Source organism: Ostrinia furnacalis, unplaced genomic scaffold, assembly GCF_004193835.3.
Source record: "Ostrinia furnacalis isolate ACB-3 unplaced genomic scaffold, ASM419383v2 OfSCF0093, whole genome shotgun sequence".
NCBI classification, from domain to species: domain Eukaryota; kingdom Metazoa; phylum Arthropoda; class Insecta; order Lepidoptera; family Crambidae; genus Ostrinia; species Ostrinia furnacalis.
Genome location: NW_021130332.1, coordinates 76380 through 90935, shown reverse-complemented (window position 1 = coordinate 90935; position 14556 = coordinate 76380). Strand labels below are relative to the sequence as shown.

At 35.4% G+C, this 14556-nt stretch overlaps 1 protein-coding gene across 1 annotated transcript; it reads right to left on the bottom strand.

The window, feature by feature from the left end:
• Window positions 1-29: 29 nt before the first annotated feature.
• On the bottom strand, window positions 30-538 carry Chrac-14 (DNA polymerase epsilon subunit 3 Chrac-14). Its single transcript, XM_028303246.1, has one exon. It carries the CDS (start codon window positions 446-448, stop codon window positions 89-91), a length of 360 nt encoding a protein of 119 aa, XP_028159047.1. The 5' UTR covers window positions 449-538; the 3' UTR covers window positions 30-88.
• Window positions 539-14556: the final 14018 nt, after the last annotated feature.

The window sequence follows — 14556 nt, the reverse complement described above, 5'->3', positions numbered from 1 at the left end:
TATGGGCAGGTAAATAATAACACAATAACTTTGATTAAAAAAGATTTAATATAACTTAATAATACCTAAAACCACACCAAATATCACATTAATCGTCCTCAATAGTCTCTACGTCGTCGCCTTCTTCTTTCTTCTTGCCTGCGCCCGATTTCCGCGCTGAAGCAATTTGTTTGTACTGCTCGAATGCTTCTCCCAAAGGCTCCACAAACCTGTCGAATTCAATGTCCCTCATCGCGTCCAACACATCCTGGCCTGTTAACGCCTTCCTCTTCTTATTTTTCACTATATTTGTCGCTGCAGATGTAACGTAGAGAACAAAAACAGAAGCTGCTTTGGCGAGACCGGTCCGCGCCTCTTTCGATATGGCCACTCCATCAGGTAATGATTCTTTCACTATTCTAGTTACTACAGTAAGCGGAAGGTTCAGATCTTCAAGTTTCTCAGCCATTTTGAGAGATTGTTATACCTTTTTATCTAATTAACATGAAAAAAATGATTTGACCGGGAAAACAGGATCGTACGTTTGTAATTTTGACACTGACAGATGACGGACAGTTGACGTTACTGTGTCGCAGTCGGATTGTATAATCCGCCGTTTTACATTACCACTAGGCATTTTACATTACAGCTCTGTTTTGTAATACGGCGGTTTAACGTTTAGGCGGATTGTCATTGCGATACGTTCTTCAATACGGCGGCCCACGTTTAGCCGCATCGTATTACTATAGATTGTAGGGTGACCATACTTACAAAATAAAACAATGTTTAATGAAAATAAAGAAGAACGGTCATCTCTGACTGTGACCCAGGCCCGACAGAATATGTATGTCTCGTTTCTGTCGGGTCTGGGTTTTTTTTGTATGGGGCGCCGGGCGTGACCGTTCTTCTTTTAATAAGACAGATTTTAAGAATTATTATCTTCGTTACTGTATACTAAATAATATATTTGGCTTCAGTATTTTTTTTTTACTTATATAAATCACAAGGGATAGCCATCTAAAAAAAAGTAACTCAAAACAATATTAGACTTTTCTAAACATTTTAAGAATTAATTAGATATTTGGCTTTAGTCTTTTTTAGACATTAAAAATGATCACAGGGAACAGGTAACTCAAAACAATAAAGTTTTAGCCATTTTTCTGGGTTATTTTTCTTTAAGATAAAATTATCTTCACCGGCCACAGCCATGATTTCATATTTTTACACTAATAATATTATTGTGTAGGATTCCGCCGAACACCAGAATCCATAGCCACTTTGTCCGGCAGCGCCACGGTATTGAAAAAAGGAACTAAAAACTATCAAAGCGGCGGGTAATGACACGCTGTTTTACATTACGGCTAGCCGTATTGAAGAACGTTTGGCGCCGAATACATTCCGGCGGATTTTCATTCAGCTGTATTTAATCCGCCTAAACGTTAAGCCGCCGTATTACAAAACAGAGCTGTAATGCAAAATGCCTAGCTGTAATGTAAAACGGCGGATTATACAATTTGACTGCGACAACTGTACTACGTTCGGAAAAATATCAACGTTCATTATTTTCTTGTAAATCAAATAGTTTAGTTTGTTTTAGTCAAAACTTTTAGCTTATTAGATTCAAAATAATGAACATTGATCGCAAAATCATAAATGAATAATTTAAAAAAATATTGTGCATTCATCTTAATAAAATGTTTTCAGCATTTGTATGTTGCGGGGAAACACGACTATTTCAATTTTGTAGGCGTTTCATCATCACTTTGTACACACACAACACATAATAAATATGAATCAAGATTTTTAGTTTATAGGATTGTGTGCCAATAGGATGGTCAATAAGCTGCACAGGAATTACGCAAATCGAAGATAATAAACTTTAGAATATGTATGAATTAGTTTTTGTTCCAAAACTATCGTAAGATTGGCAGGTAGTTTTAAAATTTTACCCACTAATTTTTTCTGTTGTCTATCCCGGGAGCAAAGAGTAACTTGTTTATATGAGACTCGGGAGACCCTAGTTACTTAGTTATGTACTTACAACTTACGCACAACTTATCAACTTATTCGACTGGAAGAAATTTCTTTAAAATTAAGCTCATTATTTTTACTGTGTTATATTCTACACTTGTGTAGGTAGGTACAAAATGAAGTTTTATTTGTAACAAATTAACAATCTAGGCACCTACAAGCGCTTAATCGCGGGTAGCCTATAACAGACATAACAAACGGTGGATAAATGGATTAGTTCAAGCAATGCAGATTGATAAGGAAGGCTGATTCACGTCTTTGCTATGCTCTTATCAAGAATTCTAATGCATTTACACCTACCTAAATCTCATTTTCGTATTGCCTGATCTACGAGAAGAAGATCATCAGGCAAAAGCAATGTAAAAAAAGTTAATTAGGTTAATGTGTGAAAAGTGTAAAGCACGAGGTTTGGTTGGACAGTCATTGAATTAAGATACAGCATGTACAGTGTACATTGCGCAAACTCGGGCCGAGACACCACGCCATCATTTTACTTAGTGCGGTACTCGCGGCGGCCAGAGGGGGACGTTGTTGCGCCAAGCTTATCGATCTTCGCGTTAAAAACTGTTTTTGTCTTGTTTTTAATTAAACAAACACAACTAATACAAAATAACTCAGTCAAATATTAACAAGTTCGCGTATCGTCGCAGTTTTGGTTAAAATTCAGTTTGTTTATCGATTGTGTGAATACAATAGTGTAGTGCTGTGGTTTTTAATTTTAATTGATTTTGAGGTGAGTTAATGTTTGTTTTTAATTGTTGCAACATTTTTTTAGCTTTTTTTTATTTTGTTTTTGAATTAGGTCTTTTCGTAGGTCAACAATACTGAAGCCTTATTTTTGAAATAGGTCATCGACATGAAAGAAACATGTTTTACAGTTTACTTATTGTAATTTTTTCAACTCTGATAACTTTAAACCGGTAAAACAATGTAATAAACAATAGTTATACAACAGTATTCGTAATGAATATGTAATGTGTAACGAACTAGCGATAATATACTGATTTCCATGACATTGTTTTATAGTTCGCCGGCAATAAAACACATTCTGCGGCGTTACGTCTTCAAATATTCGATTTCATTGCTTCCTTAATGTTTATTACATGAAGTTACAACCATATTTGTAGAGGTAGAATGTAACTTTGTAAAACTATGAAAATTACTTTAACATAATCGACTCTTATTTTTTTTCTTTGCCTTTGAATCAAACAGCATTGTTTTATTAAAAATTAACGTACTTAACTACATTACAACACTACGTAATAAGTTCCATAGAGCGGTCGCGCGTTCGATTCCTGGCCTGTGACAGTAAGTTTTATTGATCGGCTTTGAGTTCGTGAATAAATAATTATGAGATTTGCTTATAACCTAAGATAATAATTGTTAATGATGATTATTATAATATTAGTTAAGATTTTTACAAAGCAAAGAGCCGGAAGGTGGGTATAATAAACATATTAGGCTACACATTTATTTTACCTACTATGTACTTTACCTAATCTACTTTGTATTACCGGAAAAACAAGCGGAAATTACTGCACTTTGACATATTAGTTACCGGTCAAGTTAAATAAAACTAAGTGGTAAACATAAAAGCCACGTGTGTCGTGAATACAAAATATGTAGTTAAGTAAATTGCATTGCAACATACAAATACAATGAAGTGTGAAAAATCACAGACCGTTGCAAAGACATCATCTCAACTACATTGTGAATTCGAAAGTTACCCAGTTTTTTGTTTCGTTTTACATATTCATACATAAACCGCGGGACCAATTTTGATGAATGAAAAATGATGAAGGGACCAAAAAAATTACGGGGGTAGGGGATCATAGTTTACAAGGGGGACGCACGAGCGATCATCATCATCATCATCATCATTTCAGCCACAGGACGTCCACTGCTGAACATAGGCCTCCCCCAATGACTTCCACATCGCACGGTTGATAGCGGCCTGCATCCAGCGCCTTCCTGCTACCTATATCAGGTCGTCGGTCCACCGCACGAGCGATGCTGGGTCAGAAAATTACTTTAAAAATAATAACCGAAATATGTTAGGTACTCAAGAAATAATAAGCGAAAAATGTTTAGACTAATATTTTTATTCCTCTTGCAAATCTTTCAATCAATGCTCATAAGAAGCTTTAAATATATGTACATGTCTCATTCTTTTTTGTCCTACCAGAGCTTGCTACTTGTAATGAGTATGTTTTATAGATCATTAATACATCACTATAGCCTGTAATACGATCTCGGCAAAGATTGTCTTTGAAGATACGCATCAGACAAGTATAGTAACATATCTATGACAGGTCGATTGGTATGATATAGATAATTGTTATCTCTATCATCCAGACATCGGTATTTAAAAGCTTTAAGAAGTTGGCTCATTAGTAAACTGATGACACGTCTTTGACAGATTATTTAATTAAAAATTTAAGTAATCAAGTTATTTAGGTATACCTGTGTATATACCTATTCTAATCTATTCATCTGAGAATGACCACAAATAACTGAGAAGTATATTACATATTATCTTTATGCATCGATTACTCTAATTTTCTGTTTGGCTTAACGTTTAACTGGAAGAGCATGCTATTTGGCATTAAATTCGCCTTTTGTGCTCTGATACTTACCTACCTATTGTGTGTAATATAAAGTTCTAAGTAAATAATCTTTGTTTCTAACATATAGCTTAGTATTGTAATTTTTTACTCTTGGACAAAAAAACAGAAACCGCCATGGGTTTTCTTCCACTAACATCTCTGATTTTATTTACCATCTAATAGGAAATAATCCCCCCAGACATAGATTAATTATTTCTGGGTGACATGCGACTTTTCCTGGTAATATTGCGATCCAATCGCGCATCCTGACGAAAAGGAATCTACGCAAGCGGGCATAAAATCAATATTGACTAATACATAGTCAATACTTTATGTCACAAAATACTAATTAAAACATTAAATTAGATATTGGTGAAAAAAAATGAAGCCATGAAGAGAAAATGAAATAATAATTAAAAATTACCACATTACCTACTAATTGGACTTAATACTGCACCTTGGCGAACTCCTTTTATTATCTAGACTTCGTTATTATTTCATCCTAGTTTTAATTTGATAATGTAGGAATTTTTAAATAAAAATGCATTGTTTATTTACATCTTACGGAGTCCTACTTAGAACTTAGTATTGTCTCGTGATTTTAGGCAAAAAATATTTAAAAAATATCTTATTTTTAGAATGATTACATACAAAATTTCCATAAAACCAAAGGCAGTTAAATCATACAGCCTATTGCTTTGGTTTCAACAACATAGCAACATCGAGTCATAAAGTCTTATCGCGCGTACCAATGGTCACTAAACGAGCGAGGCAGGTTTCTCGGCTTTATCATGGTTTGGCTACGTAATCAACAGTTTTAGCCGACCTTGGGCCAAGGCTGTGACTTTTAAAATAAAAATTCGTGTCTTTAGCGATTATTTAATTACGATGCCAGCTACATAGGAGTACTTGATGGCGTCACTTAAAATATTCATACATACACGTACTATGTACAAATAATACAATTTTATTTAATAAAATCAAAATCAAAATCAAAAATATTTATTCAGTTTAGACCACAAGTGGCACTTATGAACGTCAATAGAAAATAATAAAAAAAGAAAAAGGTAGCCCTTATGGGGCACTTTACATGTCTCCTTATCTTTTGGGCCCTACCAGCGCTTCGAGACAAACATATGGCAAGTGCTGAGAAGAAACGCCGGAACAAACAAAATAATGAACAAATTGAAAAATATGTACCTAGTTAATCTCTCAATCTCTCTTCCTACCTTGCTCTACACTGTCAACTTCTTCTCAGCACCAGCCCATAATGCTGTCCCAAAGTCCTGGTAGGGCAAGCTATAGGTGTACGTACCTACCTATTTGGGACGTGTATGTATAACCACCATGGACAGGGCTTAAGAACTAAAACCTCAAGAATCTTAANCTTAAAAAGCACTTTTAAATTGAGGTGTTCTCCTGCTTATAAAACACAAAAAAATTGAATCAGCACCCCACTTTTAATTTATGTTTTTCAAACCATAATGGTTCGGCACGACCTTCATATCCTGACAATTATTTCGTTAAAATGTTCAGTAATTTACCTAATTGAAGTGGTTTTGGGAAGTCGAAATAAAAATTACGTATGTTTATAGCCACTACATACTGTGACAATTACCCCAACGGTGAAGGTGTCCAACTGGCCGACTCGAAATCCGAGGAACGCTGGTTCGAACTCCGTCGCTGGACTATTGTCTATGCCCTTTAGGCCTTTGGTTTCTGTGATCTGTGATCAATAGCCCTATACTGTTGTGGTGGACCCACTCGTAACACAGGCATATTTAGCTTAACATAAGGGGTTATCGTGACTATTAAATTGGCATAAAAAATGAAAATCATTAATTTTGTACCTTTTACAATGAGAAAACACAAGAAGCTCTACTAATTGAAGGCTAAACTACTTCTCAAAACCGACAGTCACCGTTCTCTAACTGGGATGGCAATTTTATAATACTGAACAGTTTTGCAGACATTACAGTTAATTTAACTGTTGGTTAATGATAGTGCGACCACAAAATAAGTGGTTATCTTGACACTGATACTACGGTTATAATAAATTGCGGTGTTGTTTTCCGCTGTCGTAATTTTGTAATTGTTGAAGCCGTGACCAGACCATCAAACTTCAGGGACAAATGAAAATATGCGAACATCAATCAAACAGGGGCGTAGCTACTAAGGAGCAAGGCGGTGCAGTGCCCCAGGGCCCATAAGCTCAGGGGGCCCTCGTCGAATCCTTACCAGAAAATCTCAATTGAACTAAACTTTGGACTTCTTGGCGGGAATCTGAAGCGTCATGTTAGCGGTTTTGTTTTATTTCCTCAAATTCGTATTTGGGCGACTATTAATGTGTAATAATGGTGGATTATTAAGCATTAAGTGTTCGTGAACGTGCATGAGTGTGGGCGAGTGAAGCAGAACAGTGCATCGTGATTCTTCGGGTTCTCTCAAGTTGTCCATAGGAGGTCTCAGTAAAGCACCACAACTTTACTGAGACTCAAGGGTGGGAAGGGGTATCATCTATCATCCTTCATTATATCATTACTTGATCTCATTTTGTAACTCGTATCACATAAATACTTGAAAATGGCACAAATCAAGTCGACCTCGACGTGGATTGCCAACATCATCAAAAAAGAAGAAGAAGAAGAACTCTAATTTGAAAATATCTCCCATTTGCAAAATAAACTAAGAGAAATTCGAAAGCTGTATAAGCATAGCTGGGCACCGTTAATCAAATAGTTAACTTCGTTAATCGTTAAACCGTTAATAAAAAAATTAACTTCGTTAAACGTTAAAACGTTACATTTAGCAAGATTTAACGGAAGTTAACGTTAATCGTTAATCCGTTAACACATGATAATAAAACAAAAAAAGTAATTGTATGCAAGGTTCAAATAATTTCGAAAGCTTGTATTGCGCACGGAATTTATTCCTCTTTTATGTTTGCGCTACAAGCTTTCGAAATTATTTGAACCTTGCATACAATTATTTTTTTCGTTTTAGTAACAACTGCATTTCAGAATAAAAGCTTGTTTTTATTAAAAAAGTATTTTATTATTATAATTTTATTTTACACTTTTTAGTAGTAGACTTAGAGCTAGTGAACGCCAGACCTACGTAATTTTATTAAAGCTAAAAGTTTGTCAGCGTATGCTCCCAATATNTGTGCCCTGCCCATTGCCACTTCAGCTTGCTAATACGTCGGGCTATGTCAGCGACTTTGGTTCGTTTACGGATCTCCTCATTTCTGATTCGATCTCGCAAAGAAACACCAAGCATAGCCCTCTCCATAGCACGCTGTGCAACTTTAAGCTTCTGTATAAGGCCTATAGTGAGAGGCCACATTTCCGAGCCATAAGTTATCACTGGTAACACACATTGGTTATACACTCTAGTCTTCAGGCATTGAGGTAATTTGGACGAAAAGATGTTGCGTAGTTTCCCGAACGCTGCCCAGCTGCTGTAATTCAATTAATACGTAAATTGATTTGAAAATGTGCATAAAATGTGGAGTAGTTTCAGCTCTAAAACTGTCATGCATATTGCTTATTAGATGATGGATTTCCTATTCAATAATTACTATGGTAATTAAGTGGCGAGTAAAGTGTGAAATTCGATTTTATAAGAAGTGGCTAACATTATCAATTAAATCAGTTTTAAAACGTTGATATCTAATAATTCGTCACCGACGCCGCGATAGGGCGAACTTTTTCCTACTTCTTCTTCTTCCTCGGTGCCTCACTAATGAGGATCACGACCACATACATATTGTTCCTGCACATACTGCGTCTGCGGTCATACTTAGTAACCTGTGTGGACCGCATAAAATTATACAAGAGAGCAAAAAATGGCACAGTGCCTGAAGAATGGAACATTTACAACTAAATTTTGACCGTCTGTATGATGTTCACCCCTTTGCGGCATAGGCGTCGAATTGAACTTCTGTTTGAAGGTTTCAGAAAATCTTAGGCTACACTTCCCACGCAGTTTGGGGAGGGCTAATGATCGCCTAGTTACAGTCGCTTTTTACGACATCCACGGAAATCTCATCCTAACGTAAGCTCAAAACATCATCATCATTTCAGCCATAAGACGTCCACTGCTGAACATAGGCCTCCCCTAATGATTTCCACATCGCCCGGTTGGTAGTGGCCTGCATCCAGCGCCTTCCTGCTACCTTTATGAGGTCTACCTCCCGTTCCCGTCGCTGCAATTTCCATATTGACCGGTTGATAGTGGCCTGAAACCGACCCCACCGGTTGGAAGCTCAAATAAGAAGACTTTTCCAAAAAGTCTGATTTCCCACTTCTCCCACTACATTTCCAGCCGATCGGCTCGTGTGCTCGCGCCGAGATGTGAACCAACGGACCGCGACTAGAATGCGCTTGACACGCTGCGCATGCGGTTTATTTGACCAACTTTAGTATTCTGTGGTTTACACCAGCATCATCAAACACTACAATGTATACCTACATATTATTATCATCATCAATAGGCCTTCTTGACAAAACAGGACTATTCAAATTGATGATCGAAAAATGATGAAGCGAAGTAACTCCATTAAATACACGCCAGAGCGAAAGCCTTACGAAATTACAACTGTCAAGTTTTTCTCTAGGGGGCTAGTAGGTAATTTAGTTTACTGCAGGAACACGATACTATCATCGTCAACAGGGTCATTAATTAGGCTCTACTAACGGGACTATTCCCACCTCTCATTCCCTCTGCTACAACTCCTGTGTCGCCAGGATACAGCTTGACCGCCAATAAAACCCAACCAGTGTTCACAATTCATCTTCTTTAGTCGCCTTTTACATCGGGGACTTGGCGACACAACTAAATTACAGTTTTGGAGAGCATGTATAATGGAAAAAAGAATTTGAATGATGATAATTAAAAATAGGCGAGAATTAAAACAAAACAAAAAGGTCCTTGACCGATAATTCTATATTTTTATCACGTTATGATATGAAAAGAATTTATTCTTAGATTTAGATAAAATATCGACCACCAGGAGGTATTGAACTTATTAATTGCGTATTTATTTTGCTAATTAACACACACTTTAATTAATTAATTACTAAACACTAGAAAATCTAAACAGGAACAATGAAACCTTATGAAATGGTTATTACGTCTTAAACAAACGTATATGACGTAACTAGCGGCCGCCCGCGACTTCGTGCGCGTGGATCCCGTTTTACCCCCTTAGGGGTGGAGTTTCGTAAAATCCTTTCTTAGAGGATGCCTGCCTACGTCATAACATCTACCTGCATGCCTAATTTCAGCCCGATCCGTCCAGTAGTTTGGGCTGATTGATAGATCACTATGTCAGTCAGTCAGTCAGTCACCTTTGAGTTAATATGTATATTTTAGATAACCAAGTACGAGTTTAACCACCAAAATGAAAATATTATAATATAATGTTTACGGATTTCATTGTTACCAATTGTATTTGAAGGTGTATGCGTAAACGGTGTGTTTGCATAAATAAATAAAATATTTGTATTTGTAAAATATAAAACAAATCAATGGTTGAGAGAAATTAAAAACACATAATTTTGAACCGGAGCTTTCCAGTTTTTCCTGAACTAAGAAGTATTACTTGTAGATTTATTTTACAGGCAAACATTAATTAAATAGTTTAAAAAGTTTTACTTTTCCATTCTCGAGTTCTCGAGTGGCGACCACGGGCTGGAAAACGTAGCGTGGGCAGGCCTCCTACTAGGTGGACCGACGATCTGGTAAAGGTCGCGGGAAGAGCCTGGATGCGGGCAGCGCAGGACCGTTCATTGTGGAAAACCTTGGGGGAGGCCTTTGTCCAGCAGTGGACGTCATTTGGCTGAAACGAACGAACGAACTTTTCCATTCATGCCTACTTACTAGTAATGTACATAGACACTCGTACGATTCCTAGCAATACACAGAATTAAAATGTAAGCTCCATTGCGTGAGAAAAACAACTTATGTTTTCTGATCAATAAAAGCTCCCAGAGCTTTAGGTGTTCCGTCTGGCTTCCATCAAACTACAGCGGATTAGTTTATTAAAATACAAGTGTTTAACCTACTGCGCTACTGAAGAGTATTGCTTCAAGTGGTATATTTAAATAAAGTTTTTAGAAAGGCCGTAGAGTCAAAAAGGAGTCGACCTTGGGATCCTATATTGACAAGAACAAGTTCCATGTTGAAATTTTCTTAAAAATGTTATCTCCTAAAGCTTTCGACTTTTTTGCACCGTAACATTTTTTAAAGTTTTGTTATTTAGTAGGTAGATGTCCTAAAAATCTAATAATTTATTTTAGTTTAATAATAATTAGTTAGATAAAAAAATCAAAACATACAATTATAATGTTTTTGCGCTTATCTGCAACCAGTCGTAAACTATTAAACTGTGGCAACACTATGCAGATTTTAATTAAAAATATTTTTATTTTAAATATCATAAATCTACAGAACAGTGAGAACAAAATATTTTGTAAAATAACATATACATGTTACTTAAAAACATTAAAATGAGTAATTGCTTTGAAAATCTGTGCTTATTATTAAAAACACATCCTGTGTTTTTTTTTCGATCCTCAACTAATAACAAAATAACAAGTAGGTAGGTACATATCTAGGTGGGTACAGTGAGCGTCAAATAGTTCGTGACACTCAAAGTAGCCAAAAACTTCGCAACACATTTTTGTTACAATAATTGGATTCAGGTTGTGTTGTCAACTTTTTGGCCACTTTGGGTGTCACGACGAACATTTTTGACGCTGACTGTTCTACAGGGTGTTAGGTAAATGGATATGTTACGGTTAATGTGATTTAAATTTGCGAAATTGAAAATTATTAATAATAACCGGTTATTATGAATAATTACCGACAGTCGCGGTAAAAGTGATAAATGAATCACATTTAACAGTGATTATTTAATAATTTAAGCTTAGTACTAACAAATTTCATAAAAGAGAACAACATCTTGTGTACGTGCTCGTACTGCTCGTGTACAGCCAAACTTTTGAACGTTTTGATATCATAATATATTCATATAATTTGGCAAAATGAGTTTGGAGTGTTTCTTGCATAATATTACTTTTCCATGATGCCTATAACATAATGTTTTGATTTAAAGTGAAAAATAGGTTAAGGTGCGGCGGGGGTGGCCCTTGGGTCACCCCTAAGCCGCCTGTTTAGTTTTATACTTACACACATAAATGACCTCATATTAATCACATTTTCCAAATCATGCGGTAATTATTCATAATAACCGGCGATTATTCATAATTTCACATTTATTACTTTGACCGTAACAGATATATTCTATATGAGCCGACACTAGCCCATGTTAACATGGTCATATAAATGGTATGGTCTATCTATCTTCATTTTAATTATTTTAATTTTCATACAAACCGGATTTTATAAAATTTATTTTGTGTAAATGAAAATTAAACCCATTTACCTAACACCCTATATATGATAAGAAAATATAGTATGTACATTGTACAACATTATTTCTACAAATCAAGAAGTTTTCATGGTGTTTACGTCTCCATCTTATGTAAATAGGCCTAGTTAGCATAAATAAAGCGCCATCAGACCATAGAGCCAGGTCGGCGCCCTCCGGTGTGACGTCACGCGAAGGTTTTTGCGGGTGATGTCATGGGCTTGCGTAACTTGAGTTTTTGTCTATGCTACAGTCAAAGAGAAAAAGTAATTTTAAAAGCCGTTTGAGACTAAAAACTAATTATAAAATAAAACTGTTTTAAATGAATTGAGGCGTTTGGGGCTTAAAAGTAGAGCTAATAAATAAAATAAAATAATGAAAATAAGTAATAAAATAAAACTGTTTTAAATGAATTGAGGCGTTTGGGGCTTAAAAGTAGAGCTAATAAATAAAATAAAATAATGAAAATAAGTAATGTACCTAAATTAAAGTTGTACTAATTCATTATTTTTACTTGATTAAAGAATAAAACTCTACAAACTCTTTTTAAAATTACATCCTCCTTATAACGTCGAAGTTTCTTGACTTTCTTGGTTTGCATTGGTTTCACTTCGCTTTACTTATTGTGTCACTCCATTTAACGATTACTCTCTATAACGTCGAAAAAAACTCAGTCCCTTATGTGTATTTTATAAATGAAAAAAAAATTCAAAAAAATAAAGTCAGTTAATTAAAAATAAATTAAAGCTACTACTTATCGTATTTTTATACTGTGTTGTCTTTTATCCGCGATCATTGCATCAATGTCAGAAAACCTCGCTGTATTTTTTGCGCAGCAGCATTCTTTTTAACTCTTTTTATTAAATTTTAGCAAGATTCTTTTTTACAAGATGATGATGAACCTAAAATATTTCTTTAAGGATGGTTTTTTATTGCTAATGGATTAGGCTGGTTGGTGAAAATCCAGAAATAATCGTGTTACGGTACTTAAGGTGTTCATAAATAAAAGATTTATTTTTACTGTAGAAGGATAAACTTATTTATAAAGTACATGTAATGATGATATACCTAATTGACGCTCTATATTCTGTTATAATAATAATAACTATAGCGTTTATTTTTAATAATTAATCCATATTATTAAACGAAGCTCGGATTGACACTTTTTAATCTGCGATTGGTTATTTTTAAAGCAATGGTTCAAATTTAATCTATTTTTGAGTCAAGGATCAGAAAGTTCTAAAATTAGAATCTCTGCAAAGTATCTAAAATCTAGACTAAACCTGTTTACAACAATAGGATGTTTGTTAAACCTTACTCACCTCTGCGATAACAATGGACTTCTAATTGTGATAACTGATAGTTAAAACGTGTTTAAAGTGGGCCACTGTGCAAGGTTAGATCGTAAAGTGGACAGAAATAATAATTATTAATAATGAATGAATCAGTTGATGATGTAATCTGCGTTAACGAGAAGAACATTAAAATTAGTTAGGTATTATGTTTTTTTTTGGTGTGAACCGATGCTGCGATGGTCAATTGTGACCGATTCAAAATTAATATTTTATTCGATAGATTTGTCAACAATTTTGAAGATTTGATGATGGGAACCTAGAGAAATTGTAAGTATTTGCCTAGTTATCATCTGCATTTGATGATGATGATGAGCTAGTAATGGAAGGTAAAACTTAGACTTCAAAGATGTCTAGGGAAAATATAAATATTAAGGTGTATTAAAAAAATACTATCGGCCATTTTATAAATCGCCCAATTCATCCTTTTGTCTGCAACGTGAACTACGCTCTATATAAAATCACTAGCATTTAAAAGTGCATTATTTATTTATATTAACTGAGTGTGAGATCACTGATACGAATTGGGTTTTGCTTAGTGTTGGGGATGTTGATCTCGAAAAATATTCTGGATATCGATAGTACCGCCATGTCTAATAGTATAGTTTACGCCTGATATTCATTTTAGACAGAGGACGTCCATTGCTGTACATAGGCTTCCCCCAACATTTTCCAGACTGCATCCAGAGCCTTTATGAGGTCGTTGGTCCACCTTGTAGGTGGACGTCCTATGCTGCGCTTGCTGGTACCTACGTGGCCACGAGTCCAGAACCTTGCGACCCCATACTATGATAGATGTATAGCAAAAACTGCCAGAAATATCCAAAACAATCGATATTATGCTATAGAAATGACAAGGCCGACCAAACTTGACCTTCAACTTTATTGGCGGTCAAGCTGTAGATCCTGGCGACACAGGAGTTGCAGCGGTGGGAATAGAGATGGGAATAATCCCGTAATACAATCCATAGTATGATAGTATCGTACGTAAAACTATCAGTAGTAATCAGTGTTAGGGATGTCATTGTTTCCTGGGTAAAAAATTCCTGCCCTACTGATACTATCGATATCGATACTACTTATTATTTTTGACTTTACACTCGATAGTCCACTATCGACAAGCAACACTATTTCACCTCAGTGTATCCGTGGC

What these genes read in the sequence shown, in the direction of transcription:
- Chrac-14 (XM_028303246.1), bottom strand. Translation starts at nt 448, where the DNA reads ATGGCTGAGAAACTTGAAGATCTGAACCTTCCGCTTACTGTAGTAACT.